The 23,654-nt window shown below is 38.3% G+C and overlaps 1 protein-coding gene across 1 annotated transcript in view; it reads right to left on the bottom strand.

The window, feature by feature from the left end:
- The window catches only part of LOC149967487 (uncharacterized), a 62,374-nt gene that overhangs the window by 5,779 nt on the left and 32,941 nt on the right, over positions 1-23,654 (bottom strand). The window contains exons 6-11 of the mRNA XM_090172591.1: positions 9,862-9,933; positions 8,899-8,957; positions 7,586-7,926; positions 6,871-6,960; positions 3,688-4,922; positions 1,127-1,308 (exon numbers count right to left, since the gene is read on the bottom strand). Coding sequence (XP_090028717.1) covers positions 1,127-1,308; positions 3,688-4,922; positions 6,871-6,960; positions 7,586-7,926; positions 8,899-8,957; positions 9,862-9,933 — 1,979 coding nt within the window. The remainder of the gene's footprint in view (positions 1-1,126; positions 1,309-3,687; positions 4,923-6,870; positions 6,961-7,585; positions 7,927-8,898; positions 8,958-9,861; positions 9,934-23,654) is intronic.

The following is a 23,654-nucleotide window of genomic DNA, read 5'->3' as shown; positions in this document are numbered from 1 at the left end:
CAAGCATTAGCCTTTGGGACGTACAAATGTTTTTACGCGCGTAAAGAAAAATGCATTAAGCTTGTTTTCCAATAGCGCGCGTCATAACGTTATTTTCTTAACGCGCGTAAATACGTTTGAACGTTTCAAAACAAGCTTTATGACGCGCGCTAATGGAAACCAAGCTTTAGCCTTTGGGACGTAAAAATGTTTTTAACGCGCACTTGTGTAAACCAAGCATTAGCCTTTGGTACATACAAATGTTTTACGCTCGCTAGTGGAAACCAAGCATTAGCCTTTGGGACGTACAAATGTTTTTACGCGCCCTAGTGAAAACTCAGCCTAAAGGGAATAGAACCTCCAACGCATCCGCCACTGTTACGCCGGCAAGCACCGCCGCTGCTGGTTAAATTATCCTTACGCCGCCGCCGTTGAAAATTTGTCGGCGTGCCGCCGCCGAAGGCTCTAAAAATGAGACACACCGCCGCTGATCATTTTTATACCGGCGTCGGACTCTACTTTACGAGCGTAAATACGTTTCAACGTAACAAAGTTGAATGATGCGCTGCTACGCGCTCTTTATATTTTCTTTTGCAGGGCCGGATTAAGACCTTGTGGGGCCCTAGGCCCAAAACAATTTTGGTGCCCCCTTTCAATGGCGAGCGAAGCGAACTAGGCGCTCCCGCAATTTATAATTGACAATTTCAATGTAGACTTTGCGGATATTTAAGTGACGTTAATAAATGATTGCTTTACATGGTATCGAAAAATGTGGACGCATTTACTAAAATTACTCCGAGAAAAAGAAATTGTAAAAAGTAAATGATAAAATTTTTGTACTTTTAATTTTTTCGTCACCTCCCGGTGCCCCTTATAGGCTTGATGCCCTAGGCCCAGGCCTAGTCAGCTTATTGGGTAATCCTGCCCCGCTCTTTTGTCCTAGTTAAAACCAGCATAAACACGGCTAACGTGAACTTAAAAACAACTGCTAATCTTTCTGTCCTAGGAAAAGTTGGTTGTAAAATTAGCAGCTTAAACATCAGGCGAATTACGCGATACGTTTATAGCCGCGATGCGTTTATAGCCGCAATACCGTCATTTCAGCTATCGCCCGCGAACTGCACTAGCGTTCAGAGGAAATACGTACTCCATTCTTTTGAAGTTGTTTTTCAGAAGTAGTTTGACGACGTGAAGGTCCCCGCAGCGGGCGGCTTCGTGGATGCTGAGCCTGGCCACAAACTCCTCCTCGGACAGTTGCCTGTAGACCTCTTCGTCATCTTCCGTTTCTTCCTCCTCTCCTCCTTCCGCGTGGCATCCCTTCCTTGGCGGCTAATTCGGGAGGAAACCACTTATTGAACTCATGTCATTCAGAACACTCGCTACTTTTCTTTCTACCGCTAATAATGCGCTAGGCTAATATCCAAGGCACCACCTCAGAACCAAGTCCTAGAGCGACTTTTTAATTCTCCCGAAAAATAAAATGCACAAAACTTTACAGAAAAGTTTCCGAAAATCGGAAAAATAAAAAATTGAAACATAAATTACTTTTTAAGGGTTTTTAACGTTTTTAAATTTTATCGATATAAAATGTCTAATATCAGTAAACATACTATAAAACATTAATAGTGTTACATTGTTAATCAGTTTAAACCAGTCTAGAGGTTTAGTTTTACTTTTAGATTCGAAAAAATCAGGCGAAAATTCCGCTTTATTTAAATTTGCAAACAAAATGTTAGACTAATCATGGCATGAAAACTTTATTTTTTCCGGAAAAATGCAGAACATTTTCCGGAAAATAGGTGTCGGTCATTTTCCGACTTACAACACTAATGCCATTAATTCAGGTGAGCGGGCTATACCCAATGAGGTAGAATAAATAGAGATTCGAATCCGCCTTCCAGGACCTACCGTTTCGCGGGACAGTATTTGTTGAGTTGGAGTGTTAGGCCTAGTAAATTAATTTAATCAAATCGTGTTGGCGCCATCTATCGTATTATTGGAAAACTAAACCGTAATATATTTTGCAAAAGTGTCTGCTTATAGAAACAGATGGCGCCAATACGATTGGATAAAGTTGAAACTGAAGCCTAATTCTCCTACTCAAATAAAACGTGTCCAGTGAATCCCAGATTTGTTTGGATCTCCAGGTCATATTCTACCTCATTGGTTATACCGCGTAGTAGGGTGGTGGCAAGCAAGGTTGGACATAAGGATATTTTTTTAGTGGTCAGCTTGACTAGTGAGCCTCTTACCTTAATTTATTTTAGTAGTCACTGATTAGTAGCGGTAAAAATGGAGTAAAAAAACCAGAAGGACAGCCAACATTTTGCTTTACCCGTCAGAATTAAAATCGGAGTTTAGTATCACTTGAGTTACATGATGTAATTTTTTTTAATAAAATGGTGATGAATGATCAATTTATGATACACCATATTCGCCATTATTTAGGTAAATATTTCACTAGTAAAATTGACTAGTGAGCCGCCAGATTTAGATTAATATTAGTAGTCAGAGCATTTATTTTAATAGTCAAATGCCGTAACTAGCGCCTTATGTCCAACCCTGGTGGCAAGCCCTTCATGCCACACGAGCCAACTGCTCCCTACACTAACTATTACCGTTCAACTCCCCAAGTTTTTATAGAAAGGGGAAACCGAAGAACTCGGCAGGAAACCTCTTTAACCAGTGGGTAGAGAGCTTGCAAAATCTAGTGCCACAATAATAATAATCAGCTAGGCTAATCACCTAAGGCACCACCTTAGGCCTAAGTCATCAAGCGACTTTTATTTAAAGCCATTAATTCAGGTGGCCGGGTTACAATGCTGGGATCGAACCCGGTTCCTCCTGCTGTTCGGATCCGGTTCTCATTTAGACCGAAGGTACGTAGCTTTGGTTTCTAAATAGCGTAAGAAGTTCCACGCAGAACCTGTTCTGGTTTTGCGGTTTCTATTTTTGGACATTTCTTCGGGGCTCTAAACCGATGCTCGTAGGCAGTTTTTTGCACCGGGCTCCTGAAGTTGCGCTCCTTGTCCCTTTCTGCTCTGTTCGCAAGTATTGAAGGACAATATTCGAATCGAAAAATCCTCTGCTAATACGTGCTAGGAATAGCCGTTATTAGAAAGTAATGTGGCCTTCTTGTTTTATCAGGAAAAGCTACCATTCATTGACCTTCCTACTAAAGAGCGTATGAATTCATCCATAAACTTTAATTGAACTATTTAACAAGTTCGACAAGAATAGTGGACTTACTGTTTGCTCTTAATAGGTGGTTTCTTTTGGCCTGTCATCGGACTAAAAGTGTACTCTTTTTACCCCAAAAAGTTTTATTCACCTGATGATAATTACTCCACCCCACAAAATATTCGCTTGTTCCGGAGTATTAGGGCTACTCTTTTTACTCCTGAAAAGGCGGTGCCAAGAGAGTAAATCTGATTTTGTTGTCTGCTAGCCAGAATTTACCATCAGCTAAAAAGGCTACAGGCAGCCATTTTGGAAAAACGTTTTTACTTCGACTCAAACTATTCGCCAACACAGAATCGGAGTAAAATGACGTCATAGCTTTACTCTTCTTACCCTACTCCGAAATCCAGGAACAAGCGAAAAGAAACCACCTAGTGTTTTAAACGGAACTAACGCCAGTTATCCCAGCGATATCTCTGAGAAATAATGACACACGATTTGAAATTGAAAGTAAAATTATCCTCTTACCTTAGATTTATGCATAATTTCGGCAATGTCGAAAGTAGGCGTCAGAAAAGAAGTACACGCCGACGTTCCGGGTTGATCAATATCACAGGTACTAAATTCGGCGTTTGAACCCTCGTTGAGGGATTTGTCCGTTAGAGAGTTCACTAGTCCGTTATTGGTCTCCGAACGGTCCCGACTAGCTAGTATTTTCTGTCGCGAGATGTGGTCGAGACGCCTCTTCTCCTCGTCTTCCTCTCTCTGCAGGGCGTTCAGCAAAGGGTTCCGGATGATCACCTCGGGCGACAGAGCTCGCTTCTGTTGAGGGGTAATGGCCGACTCGGCGAGGATCGACGCCATGGACGACGACTGGGAGCAACAGCCTTCGTTCTCGACGCGACACGCGTGGCATTCCTCGTCACCCTCCGTGTCGCTGCCGCGCCCGTCGAGACGCTGCTCTCCAGCCGCCGTGCGACAGTCGTCGCAGCTGCACGTGGAGCCCGTGGATGACGTGGCGTCCTCTTCGTCGTTCGATTCGTCGGTCGAGGACCCTTCGCTACCGCGACCTTGGCTGTCCGAATCGTCGCCTTCTTCGTCGAACGCTTCCGAGTGGGTTTTGCTGCCCGATTCGGTTTCCGTTTCGTCTCCGCTCGTGGGACATTTGGGATCACTCGCGACGGGGCCTGGCTCCGCGTAAGCGTCTTGGCTTTCGCTTTCTGTCCTGAGTAAATGGTAGTTCACGTTCGTGCTATACCGCGAAAGAGCCTTCTTGGCCGCGCTGCCCGGAAGTCGGTGTTGCGCGATCATGTCTCCGCCTTCCAGCGACGATCCGTCCGTGGCGAAGGCGCTGTCTTCTTCCAGGGACCTCGTGTCCGCGCCGCTCTTGGACGAGCCGGATAAGACCCCGGGTGAATGCTGAGAAACTACTCGTTCTACATTGTTCGAGATATCTACGCGAAGGCAACGTTCTGGTATGGGAACATCGCGAGTCGTCGAAGGGCAGGTGCGCTCTTTTTTCAGTAGCTCCTCTTCGCTGTCGGCCAAACCTTCGCAGTCCGAGCAGCCTCCGCAAGTGCTTTCCATTCCCGTTTCGGTGCCGGACGTTAAGGAGGTTTCGCTGAACGCGGTGTCACTGTTGTGCCTGCCTTCGGTTTTCTCGATCGAGTTCACTCGTGACGGCTTCTCAAACTTTTGATCGAACACAACCATGTTCGTCCCGTTGAGTAAAACAGCTTCTTGGTCCGGTGGCGTTTCTATCACTACAAAAATCAAATCCAACTTAAGTCACTTAAAATCTGGTTTGTTGATTTTGTTTATTAAAAAAAATCAAATCAAAATTAGGTCGCTTAAAATCTGGTTTATTGATTTTGTTTATTTAAAAAAAATGAAATCAAATTTAAGTCGCTTAAAATCTGGTTTGTTGATTTTGGTTATTTAAAAAAAAATCAAATCAAAATTAAGTCGCTTAAATTCTGGTTTGTTGATTTTGTTTATTTAAAAAAAATCAAATCCAAATTAAGTCGCTTAAAATCTGGTTTGTTGATTTTGTTTATTTAAAAAATCAAATCCAAATTAAGTCGCTTAAAATCTGGTTTGTTGATTTTGTTCATTTAAAAAAAATCAAAAAACGATTTGATTTAAATCGGATTTTTATTAGTTTTTTGATTTTATTGATTTTTTAACGTTTATGTCATTTTTCTTGATAAATTGATTAATAATTTGAGTGGAACTAAAATTTAAATTAATTTAAATTCAATTTAATTACTATTTAACAACCAAATTAAATTTGGTTAGCTCTGAATTTACAATACTAGAGAAACTACTTTAGCACGTTTTCACTAATAATATAAAGTATAATATGTTATTTAAATCATTTTTTATTAATTGATTTAAATCGTGATTTAAAATGAATTGAATGAATTGATTTAAATCGTGATTTAAAATGAATTGAATGAATTGATTTAAATCGTGATTTAAAATGAATTGAATGAATTGATTTAAATCGTGATTTAAAATGAATTGAATGAATTGATTTAAATCGTGATTTAAAATGAATTGAATGAATGGATTTAAATCGTGATTTAAAATGAATTGAATGAATGGATTTAAATCGTGATTTAAAATGAATTAAATGAATTGATTTAAATCGTGATTTAAAATTAATTGAATGAACTGATTTAAATCGTGATTTAAAATGAATTGAATGAATTGATTTAAATCGTGATTTAAAATGAATTGAATGAATGGATTTAAATCGTGATTTAAAATGAATTGAATGAATTGATTTAAATCGTGATTTAAAATGAATTGAATGAATTGAATGAAATTAAAATCGTGATTTAAAATGAGTTGATTTAAATCGTGATTTAAAATGAATTGATTTAAATCGTGAATTAAAATGAATGGATTTAAATCGTGATTTAAAATGAATTGAATGAATTGATTTAAATCGTGATTTAAAATGAATTGAATGAATTGATTTAAATCGTGATTTAAAATGAATTGAATGAATTGATTTAAATCGTGATTTAAAATGAATTGAATGAATTGAGTTAAATCGTGATTTAAAATGAATTGAATGAATGGATTTAAATCGTGATTTAAAATGAATTGAATGAATGGATTTAAATCGTGATTTAAAATGAATTAAATGAATTGATTTAAATCGTGATTTAAAATTAATTGAATGAACTGATTTAAATCGTGATTTAAAATGAATTGAATGAATTGATTTAAATCGTGATTTAAAATGAATTGAATGAATTGATTTAAATCGTGATTTAAAATGAATTGAATGAATTGAGTTAAATCGTGATTTAAAATGAATTGAATGAATGGATTTAAATCGTGATTTAAAATGAATTGAATGAATGGATTTAAATCGTGATTTAAAATGAATTAAATGAATTGATTTAAATCGTGATTTAAAATTAATTGAATGAACTGATTTAAATCGTGATTTAAAATGAATTGAATGAATGGATTTAAATCGTGATTTAAAATGAATTGAATGAATTGATTTAAATCGTGATTTAAAATGAATTGAATGAATTGAATGAATTGAATGAATTGAATGAAATTAAAATCGTGATTTAAAATGAATTGATTTAAATCATGAATTAAAATGAATTGATTTAAATCGTGATTTAAAATGAATTGATTTAAATCATGATTTAAAATGAATTGAATGAATTGAAATGGTCGAACCTGGGTTTTGAGCTCTTTTCCAAGTATCCTCGAGCCACCTTTCGTTGGACAAATCCTGGAATCTTTTGTCTTCGTCAATACACCAATGTCCTTTGGAAATGAAACCAATGAGTTGAAATGATGAAATATCATATGAAATTCCGAATTTACAAGACCAGCTTTATTAGTTTTGTTAAAGGAATTTTTTTCGTTTATTTTTATTCAAGCTTCTAAAAATAATTTTGTAAGGTCGAAATTGCAAAGAATATTTAAATTAAATTATAACTAAATATGCAAGTATGGAAACACATTTGCGAAAAAAAATATAATATTTAGTTATTGTTTAAAATATCTCCATGGCTTTAAATATTTATAATATTAATTACATTAATTAATTTAACTTCTATTTACGAGTCAAACAATAACTGTAGTTTCGTGAATTAGTTGTAGCTCTGATTACAATAAATTAAAAATTTTGAAATAAATATATTTGGTTCCGTTATTGAGATACTGAAATTGAATTTGCCAAAGACACAAATCAGAAATAGTTTGTTTGGGGTCGAAAATGTCAAAGGCCATAGAAGGGAGCGGTCAATATTGGAACCATTTACAAGATAGAAGTTTTATTATCTTTATTATAGTTCGTAAAAGAACACGAAAATATCTTTAATTAAGACAGTTAGGGACACGCGAATATTTTCCGGCAATTAATTAATTGGAAGAAATGTTCTTTTACCTCTGACGCAATCCGGAACTCTCATTTCAGTTTGAGCAGTTTTGTCTCTGAGTTTGACCTTTCTTCGGTGGGAGGATGACCTGAGCGTCGAGTCCGATTTGGAATCTAGCGAGGCATTTGAGGTGGAGTAAGAGGCGTCTATGGCAGGAGGCACTTTCCGGGAATCGGCAGAGACGGATTGAGAAGAAGGCAGTGGGCTCACTGCGGAAGACCCGGATGTGGCGAGTCGCGCGAGAGGAGCCAGCGCTCTGGACCGGCTGCGGCGCAAAGTCAGCCCTGTCCGTTCTTTGTGCTGATGGCTGTTGACCAGCTGCGAATAACTCCTAGAACTCGATATGTGTCTGCGTAATATTCACATTTGTTCCAGTCAGAACAATTAAGTCTTTAAAACAATGTATTTATTTTTACTGAAGGAGAAAACATTTTGAACTGCAAAATGTACATGGCATATGTTCGGTTTTATAATTGAGCACTGACCAAGAATGACGCTAGGTGCTTTCTTTTCACTTGTTCCAGGATTTCAGAGTAGGGTAACAAGAATAAGGCTATGCCGTCATTTTACTCCGATTCTGTGCTGGTGAAAAGTTCCAGTCAGAGTAAAACCGTTTTTCCCAAATGGCTGCCTGTGGCCTTTTTGGCAGATAAATAGGCCTTTCTATAAAGTAACATTGGCCTTCTTTTTTTAATGTTGCTGCTGCGTCACGGGTGACGTACCGATGACGTTTTACAACGAAAAGCCCTGGACATAAGAGTAAATACGACGAGGCACCCTGTTTTTAGGCCTAAACTTAACTGAACTTTTACGTATTTCGTGAAGAATGAGCTACATAAAAACAAGTTCAGCAAGCGTAGCTTAATTTAGAGAAAGGCCTATTCTGGCTAGCAGACGACAAAATCCGATTTACTCCTTTACACCTCCTTTTCAGAAGGAGGTGTAAAGAGTAGCCCTAATACTCCGGAACAAGCGAATAGTTTATGGGGCGGAGTAATTATCATCCCCGGAACAGCCGAATTAAACGTTTTAGGGTAAAAAGAAACCACCTTATGTTGAGACGGTACGCGGGTATCATTGTTGAATTTAGCCCTAGTACGAAGGGGGGAAGGAAACAATGGAGTGTGCTTAAATCGCGTTGGGAGACGTCAGTTCTACGGAACCAATGAGATACCCGCCTGATTTGATTTTGTTACGGAGGGAGGAGCTTACTGTTAGAGCGACGCTTAAAGGCGTCTCGACATAGCCAGTCTCCCGAAGTAGAAATTTCTACATTATCGTGTTACGTAATAAAGGAGAGGTCTGTCACCCTAACACTCACTTTCTATGTGAATGTGGCCATGGAGGTTCTCTGAAGCGCGCGCTACCATTCAAAGAAACCTTGAAAGAAAACGAAAACTTGTAACAATGCTGGTATAGTATCAGTGCTATAATTGCTATAACGAGGTAAGGAAGTTGAAATTCGTGACAAAATTAAATTAAATGATTCTGTAGGCCTTTAAGTAAATAGATATTACAAGCAGACGACTTTTACTAAACTAATGTACTAACATAATTCACACTCTATAATATTAAAAAACAATGTAATCCTATCCATGACAACATATTTTACTTCAGTTAAAGGGCTCCAAAGTTCGGTGGCAAAAAAAAAAGAAAATGGAGCATGCTTTTCATTCCCCCAACCGTAAATTTCGCACTTTACTGATTTTACACACATTTTGCCACCGAACATTGGAGCCCCTTTAAGATATTGCTAAACGGTATATTCATATCAACCTTACCAAGAACGGATCGAAGCAACCGAGAACGAAGAACTTAACATTGGTGGCATTACCCACTATTATTTAGGCCACTCCTACTAAACATAGTTGAATTAAAGGGAATTTTCAATGCCTTTTTACAATTTAAAATAATAAATATTAATATATCATTAAATAGTTTAATTAATAAAAATAATTAATAATTAGTGATAATTATTATGTTAAATATTACGAATTACATATTAACATATACGAAATATCCAAAATAAATTTATAATTTTTAATTATACATATTATAAAAATACTATACATTATTAAACAATTATCAAATTATAATAATCCGTATTCATATGACCGTTAGTAAATTTCGTAGTATTATAATCATAGATGGCGATAATTACATATATTGTTCAATTTAAGATCCACGTACAAAGTTAAAAATTTGTTTGTTCCGACTTGCTTCGATCTATTCTTACGAGTAACGAGTATTTCAAACCGAGCCAAACAGGAGGCAGTGATATTACCTTTTCCACCTGGTGTTCGTCGGGCCCTCGCCATTTCCCGTCGCTGTCCACCAAAGGCAACGCTCCGACCCTCTGCAATACCATCAAGACACATTACAAACATGACAACTGCAAACTTTGACGCTGATTTCTCACATTCGTACAGCACGAGTGTCGCGACTTTGTTTTATGTTCGAAGACCTATTGGTACGAGTCACTCGTCAATTTTCTCATTTCTTTCATTTTGTTTAGGGTTTAGCTTTTTTGTACCCTTTTCATGATAGACTTTTCTACCTTTTCGCGTTTTTTGTCCAAAAACCAAACCTAGTAATAGCCTGTTTGGAATGTTTGTGGCCTATATAGGTACCAAGAGTGCTAGCAGTGGTTTCAATAGCACCGGGGCGGGGGACCCCGAAACCTAGGAGCAACACACACAAGGAGAACGCAGCTAGCCTTTAGACACGCTAACGCAGTGTTGTGTACAAATTTCATTGGTCGAGCCTTTACGCTGAACGTTTTACGGAAAGGGGGAAGACAATTTCCGAAATTTCCCCTTCCGACGGCAGCAGTCGATAATGCGTCTAACCAATGAAAACTGTACGCAAGAAAATGCACAACTTTTGACGGGTTGCGTTCTCCTTGTGTGGGCTGCTGCGTTTGTTGCTCCTAGCCGGAAACATTCTACATCCGCTTAAAAATTCCTAGAAATTGTCATCGACTTATATTTCTGCAAACGTTTTCTACGAAGAATATCAAGTGTTCACACAGTTTGAAAGAGTATTTGTCAGCCTTCCACGCAAACTGTGCTGATATTATTGTCAGCAACTGGTAGTAGTATGTTTCTTATAGTCTCGGACAAAACTATCCCTTTAAGGTTTTGATTTAATAATTTTGTTGCTCTATGCTAATATAAAACTCGACGTATAAATCTCAGAGACAATTTAGATTTTGACGAAATTCTGAGTTGGGCATAAGTAGCGTAATACCGACAGTCTCATACTTCCTATTGTTTTAATGCTAATTTTCTGAGCGAACCTCTTTTCGAAACCTGACACTCTCGCTCAGCACTTTTTCGATATTTTTTATTTAAATCGGATTTATTTTATTTTTATGCAATTTGTGGCTCTTATCTTTTACTTTTATTTGTTATCTATCTTTAATTGAATTAAATCTTACTTAAATTTAATAGACCTTTCTTGAATTCCTAGCTAAACAGGCCAAACACTTCCACAAAGACAACATAGCGCTACTTCAGTTGGACTTGCAAACTTATTTATTCTTTGGTTTAAAAAATTCTGATAACGAATATTTACCGAAGCGTCATCCATAAAGTTGATTTTCAAAATATAGCTATGGTCGCCTACGTGAAGATAGTATACTTCAAATTATAGTAAGCACATAATTGAACTATTTACAATGATGTATAGTTAATTAACTATTTATAATGGTTTGTATAAAACTATAACCCTTAAATGAGTAGGATTATGATAAAAAATCCTCTGTTTATACACACAACTAGGTTGGCAGGTTTGCCAGAAAATCCTTTTTTGAGCCTCTCTGGTTCATGAAAAATCGGGCTAAAACTTCTGCCTATCTATACATCAAAGTAAATAACTAAATAAGTAGTAGTATTTTATAGAATAGTCTATTCCTATTTAATATTTTAGTTTGCTCAGGTTTTCTATTTATTTTATTTTTTTAAGAACTTAATTATAGCCGTGCACAATTCAAGATGGCACTCACATCGTAATAATTCTTTTTATAAACTAACGTGGCCTTCTTGTTGAAATGTTGCTCTTACGTCACTGTCTCTTACTTTGACAAGCCTACGAGCGCGCGCTAGTCGCGAGGAATATAGCTTTTTCTAGAGCGCGTGCAAATAGCTCGTGCGAAGAATACACTAATAAAGCTGGGTCTTGTGACGTAAGAGCAACAGTTTAACAAGTTGGGCAAGACCACTTTTTATTTTATAAAATCAACTATTTTAAAACGATTATACGAGGTCAATGCCGTCTACATGGCAGCTTATTAGGGATTCTGACTAGAGTGACCTTATTATAAACTTATGGTTTCACTAATAGTTGTCGAGATTTCGAGCTTTAACCAGCGAAGAACAGTACTCGTAATACCTCTTCTACTGAAAAATAAGTCAATTTATACTAATAAATGCATTTCATATTGATATTATCATTTAGATTTTGGAAATCGAAAATTATCAGATTTAAAGCAAGTTGTCGGCTTGACGTGAAGTCGCTCTTTTTCAATAGCTGTTGCTAGCGTCGAAATCAAAAAGCCGGTACTTATAGGTACTTCTGTGGGGCAGATCACTAGCATGATTATTAGGTCACCCTGAAATGATTAAATAGGATTAAATAATGATTGAAAGGGTTATCATTTGGCTATTTTGAATTCCTTTGCCAGTTTGTCATAAATAGATAGACAGATTCATTGCCATCTCTAATAACAAGGGCCATATCATAATGAAGGTGGCAATGATAGAGCCGACAGTTGCTTGAAATATTTGGGAATATATTTGGCTTAGCCTCGGTCACGAAAAAACGGTCCATTCTTCAAAACTTGGCCAACAAAAGCGTTTGTGAGGCAAACGCATTGTTAAAATATTTTCTGCATCCGCACTTTGTTTGCGACCCGTGTCGGCCAACAGTGTTTTGCCAAAATGTTGAAGCATTTTTAAAAGATCAGAAACGGTCAAACCCTTTGCGTCTTTAAACGCGAAATTTCTGTTTAAGAAAATGGCGTCGCAGTAACAAAATTTAGTAAACCTTGTTCACTTGATATGACTTAAATTACGTTACTTCCAATTCCGTGACGAAAAACGCGTCATCAACTTTACAGATGGGAAACGGAAGTTGTCCAAACGAATTTTGAAACCACGTAGTGTTCCTGGCGCGTTTCCCGTTTTCGAGACTCTATAGTTTTGTACTTGCCTCGCGATCGCTAGATTTTGTTCCCATGGTAACCCTTTCAATAGCGCAAGGAGTATATGAGAGTTTTCCGTAAGGAGTATATGATAGTTTTCCGTTTACAGTCCAATAATTGTATGTTCTCATAGAATTTTTCCATTCGGAAATGTTACGTTTCAACATAAAGTAAACATGAACTAATCAAAAATAAATAATGTTACATTTAAAAAGACTCGAACTACAATTCGCGGCCAAACTTTGCCAATGGGGTTAAGAACATCCAGTTAAACTTGATTTAGGGTCTTACAAGGAGACATCCCAAAGTGTAACCCACCGATTTTGTTCAAACTCGGGGGATTGGTAGACCTTCATGTATCATGAAAAATCCTAAAGGGAATTTATTAAATGGGCAACGGTTTTGCCATGGCAACGAAAAATGTTTTTGACAACAAAAAAATTAAATTTTCCCATTGAAAATAACATGGGATTCTGACCGATTCCTAGGGCCCCCCCTGTAAAAATTTGTGCAAATTTCAGAATTTGTAAAATGCCAAAAAAAAATAAAAAATAAATAAAAATTGACAATAAAAACATCAAAATTGATCAACTTTTGATCAATTTGAGGTCAAAATCCCATGTTATTTTCAATGTGAAAATTTAACATTTTGTATTGTCAAAACGGTTGCCCATTGAATAAATTCCCTTTAGGATTTTTCATCATACATGAACGTCTACCAATTCCCCGAGTTTGAACAAAATCGGTGGGTTACACTTCGGGATGTCTCCTTGTTAGTGTAATAGTTGCATCTAAAAGAGAACCTTAACATAATCCAGCCAAAATAAAATGAAGATTATCTATTACTTCTCGTAAACTTTGGAAAACTATGAAACTTGCTTGTAAGAAGGTTATGCCTTCGGTGGTTTGGCACATTTTTTACGCGAAATAGTTTATTTTAAATTTTTCAATAGATAATTCCTCCACATAAATTATAAACCCAAAACAATATTTAGTTTTATTTCTTTAAGAAAATGTAATTAACTCGAAGAGTGTAGCAAAATGTTCGAATTTAGATACGATATTCGTTTCAATGATCAACTTCAACGAGCTATTCTTGGTATTTGTAATAATTTAAAACTATATTCGTTTCATGTATAATACATTTTCGTAAAAATCTAGCTTTAACGTAGCCCAATTACGATGATTTTAAAGTCAGGTAGCATTTGCTGTTACGATTAATTTCAATTGGGTTTCACATAGATTTAGTAATATTTGAAACATCATATTAACATTTTGAGAGTTAGAACAACCTAATTTGGGTCTTTGCAACAAGATTCGTACGATTGAAATTGTAACGATTGATAGCAATTTTACGTAAAACCAAGTGCATCGAAGCGTAGTAGCAAAAATGAATTGGGTGCGAGAATATGAACCAAGGATGCCATTAGTTAAGCGAATTTTCCCATTCGCTTCTATCAATTACCGGTACACCGTAACCGGATCTCTGTTAATTCTTCTTAAAAAGGTCAAACGGAAGATTTAACGGGCGAAATGATGATTTTGACCTTCAATGGGGGTACCTTTAAGCAGACGCTTTGACCCAAAACGCATCCCACTGGCCCCAAAGTGGGGCGCCTGTGTGCAAAGGGTGCCTGAAGCGCGTCAGTGGAGAGTGCCAGAGAAATGGGTCGGGGACAAGGCGCGCGAAAAGGTAAAAGAATCTCTTTACCTTGCTGTCAGCCAAAGCATTCTGAGTAAGTCCGATTTGCACTCTGTTTCGGCTCGTGACGGGTCCGCAGCCCATTCGGAAACGGGTGTAGCCCCGGAGCTTCGGTCTCGCTGCGAACGAGGCGACCGCCGACGGAAGGTTGACTAAGCCGTCCGCTCGAAACCGGTAGTCGCGCTCAATTTGCTTAGCCAGTGTCCGGACTCAAATTAACCGAACGCGTCTACAACGTGGTCGCCCTCCAAACTATCCGCGCCTGCCAGCAAGGGGTTTCCTCCCCGTCGACGACTTCGTGCCAGACCATTTTTAGATTCCCAGCGCCTCTGTATCAAGCCCGATTTCCCTCCCCCGAACACACACACGGCCGAGGTTGGTAGAGAGAGATCCTTTTACCTATACAATTCAACGTTCATTTCGGAGCCTAACACACCCATATACTACGATATGTTTTTACGGTAATTGCCACCGGTCTTCGGCAACCTGTACGCCTTCGTTTCAGCCGGCAGCCGCCGTTTCGGGGTGCAGCCGTTCGTACCAAACGTTACATCCGCACGTGTATCGCCTCTATAAAGATAACGAGTTTCGGGTTCGGCCTATTTGCTTTTCCATTCAAAAAATAATTTTCGTCTCGATGGATATAGACGATATAGATGGATAAAACTACTCTTACTTTTTTTTGGTGGCGCGGATTTAAAAGACAGTCACCAAAGAAGTGTTTGTTTGGGGTTTATTATCAAAAAGGTATTTATTTGTACTATGTTGAGAGGATATTTGGCGTTTCTTCCAATCGAGGGGTTCGACACTCGAGAAAAATGATTTAAGAAATCTAAAAATCACAACTTGAGAATCTCGAAATCTGGCCGAAAATCAATTCAAAAATCTGGAAATCAGCCTATCAAATCAGAAATCAGCGCAAAAATTGTACTTTGAAACTTAACATCAGTTTCTCATTTCTGAAATTATTTTGAGAATCCCGTAGGCTAAATTTAAATTGTCCGACCCCCTTAAACAATCAAATCAGCATGGTATCTTATTGGTTCTATAAAAAGCTGATGTTTTCTGACGCGATTGAAGTTTACGTCGGTTATTTTTTACTTCCCTTCCTTTCGCGCAGGGGAAAATAGACTAAGATGGCCTCAATATACAGTCATTATCCCTAACTATAAATAAATAAATTCTTGTTAATTCTAGTTACCAATAGTTGATACCAACTGACGGACTAGAAGCGTGGATTCAATAAGTGAAAGGGAATTATTAATATGAACTAAAAATAAAAACTCGTCCGCTAACCCCGAAGAGGGCAAGACAGTCTGGATTTATTTTATTAATCTGTTTATTAACTATATTCGCCATACAGTAGATCTTTGGATTAATAATAGTGTTACCTGGGTATATCATTCTTCATCATGTTTTCGTATGTGTATTTCTCGTATCATTGAGATTTTAATTATTTCTTTCAAAAGTAATTATAAATTGGTTATTATATGGAAATTGGAGTTAGAGTACATCAAACTTCAAAACACGTTTCTAGGCCTAGTATTAAAAGCACGAGGTTCCCTGTTTGTTACGGGAGTTTCAAGAATCTCCCACTACGCGGTGCGGGGGTCATAAATTCCATTTACGGTCAGAAGTGGTATATCCAGGTAACACTATTATTAATCTAAGGTAGATTTCTACACTGAGTGCATTTTTGTTTAACAAACCACCTTCTATCCCCATTCGGTTCGCTGATAAGAACATTCCTACTAGACTTTTCACTTGAAATATATCAGGTCAAAGGTAAAATATTTGGGTCTGTTCTAAGGAGATTCGAAGCTCCATCGTTTCAGATTTCCTCATAGATATTATGTGACCTTAAATAAGTATGTTGAGATTCAAATTTTGGTCACCGTCACCACCTAGTTTGGAAATTCCGAAGGTCGAAATTACTTTCGAATCAGTTGAGATTTTTCCACATAACGTGAGCTGTAGCCTTAATCTTTCAGGTCGGAGGTCGAGTACGTCGTGTGAGTGCTTTGGAAAAAGATCGACAACAAAATTATTTGGACCTGTTTCAATAGAGCTCCAAAAAGATTCGCTCGCTGCGGTGATAATTAAAAAGATATTTCAAGATATATTTCAAATTAAAAGGCGTGTTAAAAATTGTGTTGCAAACGATGCAAAACTTATATTTAAATGCAAGTATCATTAGCTGAAAACTATTCGTGAGTTCTTAACCGTTCAACCAGTCCCCATGCGCACTATTCGGCAAAAAAAATTCTAGAACTACCCAAATGCAAACTAATCGCAGACAAGAACCTCTTGTTGTACCGTTCGGAACCGTTCTAAATGGTACCTGCTCAAGAGCAAGTACTGGCCGGAACTCAAGGTTAAAATCTCTAAAATTCGTCTGCACATCGGGCTGCGTACGTCAAATCGTACGAATCACAACTGTTCGTACAAAAGTTCTGAACTATCCAGAACTTTTGCGTGACGTCACAGCTCAGTCCTAGGCCGTTCTCTTAACGGTTCAGAACTCACGAATAGTTTTCAGCTATTATATATAAAGTCAAATTTAGGAAGAACGATGAGGTAAAGATAATAGCGTCTGCTTTAGCCGATACCTATCGGGGTTTCAATGGCGAACCAAAGGGGGCGTTGCGATAGTTTTCGGTCGCGAATAGGGGTTAAACCTTCCAGCGACGTGTATATCTTTCCTTTGTGAAGACTTACCATAACCACGGCCAACTTTGATCCCACGCTATAGTGGCCAACCCATTCGCCGAAATTCCGTGAGCAAGGATTTTCCCGCTTTGTTGAGCGTGGCGCTGAAATCATACAGTTTTTTATATTGGCTTCAATGCAAAAACTATTCTAATAAAATATTCCACTAGGGGCGCTCAACTCATACAGATATCTTTTCCTCGTAGCTGAACGAATGGGTTGACCTCTATAATAAAAGACGTATATGTTTTAGGGCATTTAGGGAACCAATGAGGATCAATTGACTGTTAGAGAAACACTAAAAATTGCCTCAATATAATCATTTTCCCTAATTTGAAATAAAATAATTCTGGATTATACTTTTAGACAATACTGGAATTCATTCTACACCCCCTCGAGTTTGGATTTGTACGTAAACATTTGGGGCAATGCCAACCATTCTAGGGCATGAGAAGGTAAATTATAGCTTCTGGGTAAACCTTTGCCTGATTGTAGCCTTACAACATTTGATTTGTTATAGGAGATAATGCATGACCGCGCGAGAATAAGTGTGTAATTAAGAAGGAATGCGAAACTGCGGAATTTATTTCGAGCCAAACTGCCCCGAGGGACTAACCACTCTCAGAAAATCTGTACACCGATAACCGATTACATAAATAAGAAAATGAGTACAGCCTTTGGTAGTGCTAAATCTGTACTCACTTACGTAATCATTTTAGTGCAGTCAAAGCTACAAGCCTGTACACCAATTACGGGGAGTGATCAGCCACTCGAACTGCCCTGAGAGGATTCAATACAGGATAAGAGACATTTTATGTTACGATTAGAAGATGTGGGGTGGTGGAGTGGTTAGCACTTTCGTAGCAAAAGTTGTCGGGTTCGATCCCAGCTTGTGCTCGGAAGAACTCCTACTGCGTAGAGTTTGCAAGTTCTCTCTCCACTGGTTAAATTGGTTTTAAACCAAGTTCTTCGGTTTTCCCTTCCATAAAAACTTGTGGAGGTTAAAGGTAATAGTTAGTGTAGGGAGCCGTTGACTCGCGTGGCATGAAGGGCTAGCCACAACCCTCCTAAGCATTGTAACCCGGCCACCTGAATTTATGGCTTTAATAGTCGCTTGGTGCCTTGGGTATTAGCCTAGCTGATTATTATTAACTTTACTTAGCTACTCGATTTCTTCATGCTAAATAGCCGCTTTGTGTTGTAATACAGAAAAGTGTTTGCTAAACAAAGGAAAACAGTAAACCTTTCGCATTTCCCACTAGGTGGCTCTTATTTTAATTGAAAAGGCTAATTCCTCTCGGAAAAAAACAATGAATTAAATGTTACAAGAGATCGACTACTAGGACCACAGTGCTATCAATCAACAATTATTGGAGGTCAAAGAGTCATGGTCGAAAGTTTAGAAATACTTTAGGGAATTTGGTTGTAGCCTTGGGAGACATAATCAGGATTAGCAGCCCACAATTCGGACAAATCATCGACTCAGGTCAGCGAGAGTTTCATGATCCTATTTTTATTTATAGGAAGTGTCACACTTATGTAAAATATTATAGACTTATGATTTCAATTACAGTGTCGCTGATGCCGCCGTGTCGTACATAACTCTTTACGATTGAGGGATATAAACTTCAACGATATCTAGTTCGACGAAACATTTACCAGCCTCGGTATCCCAATATAAATGTTTTAAATCTGAGCCCAAGAAGTTAATAAATTTTCCATTTAAGTGGTTTTTCGCGATTTTCGACTTTAAATCTACATACTTTTTAAAAATACAACCGACTTGGTATAGATAGATTCGTCCAAACAGAAAATCGCAACGTCCTGCATTTTTGGATAAAAAATAATGGCCCGGGGCCCCAACAGGATTTTTTCCCGATCGCCGCCAGTGCATTATCCCGCTTCCATATCGAATACTAACTGCTCAAGTAGTATACGATGTTAATTCAATTAATGTCTGAATTTCCCATTATATCGAAATTAATTTATGATCATTATTCTGTTCCTTATCTGGATAGATCGTTAACGAAGCGCTTAATACTTCGTACACCCAATAGATGAATCCAAGAATATATAGGGGTTGAGGGTAGCACGTTGTTTGCCTCGTGATTCCCCGAAAGAAGTACCACGCCCTTTCGCCTTTTCCAGCATAATATTTCCCCCATTCCGTCAGTAAGGGGGGAAGACACTCCGGCCCACTCTCCATGTAGGCGGAAAATATCGTTAGGAGATCATAGAAACAGAGGCTACAATACTAGATACATATTATCTATTAAAGTTAATATATTCTTATACATACTTGAATAATATCTTGATTGGGAGAACGCGTTTTAAGCGGTTAAAGAAACTAATGATCCGATACTGGTCCGTTGGGATTTCAGACAATCCTATAACCATTACGAGAAAGAGTCGGCTTCACTGCAACCTCCCTTCGTCCAGCGGGCTGGATTTTTCATTGGCGTTGTATTCATTTAAGACTAATTCGGCCTAATGGTTCGCATAGAAGACCAATTAACGCTTTTAACTCGTGCCCCTGAGAGATTCACTCCCCCTCACATCCGTTAAAAGCAAAACATTAACAAAGAAAGGTAGATAAATTGCAACACTTGTTTTGGTTGTATATTATTGTTATAATAATATGGACCTAATGCCGCATTATCCATAAGGCTGCCTAGGCTGAGCCGCTGAAGCCTAGGGGCCCACCAAAAGCCGGGGGCTAAGCAGGGGCCCATGCGTCAAAAGGGGGATGTAGAGGGGCCCAAAGAAGCTCGAAGCCTAGGGCCCTACCAAGAGCAGGGGCTAGAAGCTTAGGACCCTACCAAGGGCAGGGAGCACGAAGCCTAGGGTCCTACCAAGGGCAGGGAACACGAAGCCTAGGGCCCTACCAAGAGAAGGGGTAGAGCTCACGTTTTGGATAAGAAATAACTGTTTTATTCGTTTTATCCATAGCCAAAAATTATTCGAATTCCAAGTTATTTTTTGCATTTTAAATCGTTTTATAACCACGAATAATATCCGTAGATAAAAAATTAATCGAAATTTTTATGAATGATAAAACAGCCTTTACTACTGGAGATAAATTTACTTTTTTCTAGAGACCATGAAAACAAACCTCGTTTGTTCAAACCCGAACCTCGGTCATTTATAATGGCTTCCTTCCTTATACCGTATACCTGGTGGAAAAAAATCGAAATCCATTGATCTCACAATAGGTGCTTCAATAAAACATATTCAAGGAAATCGCCAAGAAGTAATATATCCAATAGCCAGGAATTGCAAGTTACTGTTTGTATAGTACTTGTGGAAATAATGAAAAATTTCACCATCAACCGAACGTCGTGTTTTTGCTAAGCCTTAATAGATCAAAAAAGCTACCTGGCTAGCTTGTTGCATACCGTACAGGTGAAAAGTTTCCATTATTTCAACAAGCACTATATAAACAGTAAATTGCAGGTCCTGGCTCTCGGAAAAATTACTTCTTGCCGATTTTCCTTGAAGATGTTTTATTGAAGGGCCTATTACTACCCCGAAATTTTTAAAAGGCGACATCCATTTAAGTTTTTAACTTACACCGGGACTAACCACTCTCAGAAAATCTGTACACCGATAACCGATTACATAAATAAGAAAATGAGTACAGCCTTTGGTAGTGCTAAATCTGTACTCACTTACGTAATCATTTTAGTGCAGTCAAAGCTACAAGCCTGTACACCAATTACGGGGAGTGATCAGCCACTCGAACTGCCCTGAGAGGATTCAATACAGGATAAGAGACATTTTATGTTACGATTAGAAGATGTGGGGTGGTGGAGTGGTTAGCACTTTCGTAGCAAAAGTTGTCGGGTTCGATCCCAGCTTGTGCTCGGAAGAACTCCTACTGCGTAGAGTTTGCAAGTTCTCTCTCCACTGGTTAAATTGGTTTTAAACCAAGTTCTTCGGTTTTCCCTTCCATAAAAACTTGTGGAGGTTAAAGGTAATAGTTAGTGTAGGGAGCCGTTGACTCGCGTGGCATGAAGGGCTAGCCACAACCCTCCTAAGCATTGTAACCCGGCCACCTGAATTTATGGCTTTAATAGTCGCTTGGTGCCTTGGGTATTAGCCTAGCTGATTATTATTAACTTTACTTAGCTACTCGATTTCTTCATGCTAAATAGCCGCTTTGTGTTGTAATACAGAAAAGTGTTTGCTAAACAAAGGAAAACAGTAAACCTTTCGCATTTCCCACTAGGTGGCTCTTATTTTAATTGAAAAGGCTAATTCCTCTCGGAAAAAAACAATGAATTAAATGTTACAAGAGATCGACTACTAGGACCACAGTGCTATCAATCAACAATTATTGGAGGTCAAAGAGTCATGGTCGAAAGTTTAGAAATACTTTAGGGCATTTGGTTGTAGCCTTGGGAGACATCATCAGGATTAGCAGCCCACAATTCGGACAAATCATCGACTCAGGTCAGCGAGAGTTTCATGATCCTATTTTTATTTATAGGAAGTGTCACACTTATGTAAAATATTATAGACTTATGATTTCAATTACAGTGTCGCTGATGCCGCCGTGTCGTACATAACTCTTTACGATTGAGGGATATAAACTTCAACGATATCTAGTTCGACGAAACATTTACCAGCCTCGGTATCCCAATATAAATGTTTTAAATCTGAGCCCAAGAAGTTAATAAATTTTCCATTTAAGTGGTTTTTCGCGATTTTCGACTTTAAATCTACATACTTTTTAAAAATACAACCGACTTGGTATAGATAGATTCGTCCAAACAGAAAATCGCAACGTCCTGCATTTTTGGATAAAAAATAATGGCCCGGGGCCCCAACAGGATTTTTTCCCGATCGCCGCCAGTGCATTATCCCGCTTCCATATCGAATACTAACTGCTCAAGTAGTATACGATGTTAATTCAATTAATGTCTGAATTTCCCATTATATCGAAATTAATTTATGATCATTATTCTGTTCCTTATCTGGATAGATCGTTAACGAAGCGCTTAATACTTCGTACACCCAATAGATGAATCCAAGAATATATAGGGGTTGAGGGTAGCACGTTGTTTGCCTCGTGATTCCCCGAAAGAAGTACCACGCCCTTTCGCCTTTTCCAGCATAATATTTCCCCCATTCCGTCAGTAAGGGGGGAAGACACTCCGGCCCACTCTCCATGTAGGCGGAAAATATCGTTAGGAGATCATAGAAACAGAGGCTACAATACTAGATACATATTATCTATTAAAGTTAATATATTCTTATACATACTTGAATAATATCTTGATTGGGAGAACGCGTTTTAAGCGGTTAAAGAAACTAATGATCCGATACTGGTCCGTTGGGATTTCAGACAATCCTATAACCATTACGAGAAAGAGTCGGCTTCACTGCAACCTCCCTTCGTCCAGCGGGCTGGATTTTTCATTGGCGTTGTATTCATTTAAGACTAATTCGGCCTAATGGTTCGCATAGAAGACCAATTAACGCTTTTAACTCGTGCCCCTGAGAGATTCACTCCCCCTCACATCCGTTAAAAGCAAAACATTAACAAAGAAAGGTAGATAAATTGCAACACTTGTTTTGGTTGTATATTATTGTTATAATAATATGGACCTAATGCCGCATTATCCATAAGGCTGCCTAGGCTGAGCCGCTGAAGCCTAGGGGCCCACCAAAAGCCGGGGGCTAAGCAGGGGCCCATGCGTCAAAAGGGGGATGTAGAGGGGCCCAAAGAAGCTCGAAGCCTAGGGCCCTACCAAGAGCAGGGGCTAGAAGCTTAGGACCCTACCAAGGGCAGGGAGCACGAAGCCTAGGGTCCTACCAAGGGCAGGGAACACGAAGCCTAGGGCCCTACCAAGAGAAGGGGTAGAGCTCACGTTTTGGATAAGAAATAACTGTTTTATTCGTTTTATCCATAGCCAAAAATTATTCGAATTCCAAGTTATTTTTTGCATTTTAAATCGTTTTATAACCACGAATAATATCCGTAGATAAAAAATTAATCGAAATTTTTATGAATGATAAAACAGCCTTTACTACTGGAGATAAATTTACTTTTTTCTAGAGACCATGAAAACAAACCTCGTTTGTTCAAACCCGAACCTCGGTCATTTATAATGGCTTCCTTCCTTATACCGTATACCTGGTGGAAAAAAATCGAAATCCATTGATCTCACAATAGGTGCTTCAATAAAACATATTCAAGGAAATCGCCAAGAAGTAATATATCCAATAGCCAGGAATTGCAAGTTACTGTTTGTATAGTACTTGTGGAAATAATGAAAAATTTCACCATCAACCGAACGTCGTGTTTTTGCTAAGCCTTAATAGATCAAAAAAGCTACCTGGCTAGCTTGTTGCATACCGTACAGGTGAAAAGTTTCCATTATTTCAACAAGCACTATATAAACAGTAAATTGCAGGTCCTGGCTCTCGGAAAAATTACTTCTTGCCGATTTTCCTTGAA

The sequence above is a fragment of the Leiobunum rupestre genome, chromosome 1, assembly GCF_980474605.1.
Source record: "Leiobunum rupestre chromosome 1, qqLeiRupe1.1.hap1, whole genome shotgun sequence".
NCBI lineage: Eukaryota > Metazoa > Arthropoda > Arachnida > Opiliones > Sclerosomatidae > Leiobunum > Leiobunum rupestre.
The sequence above is the reverse complement of the archived record's forward strand: the minus strand, read 5'-3'. Positions and strand labels throughout refer to the sequence as shown.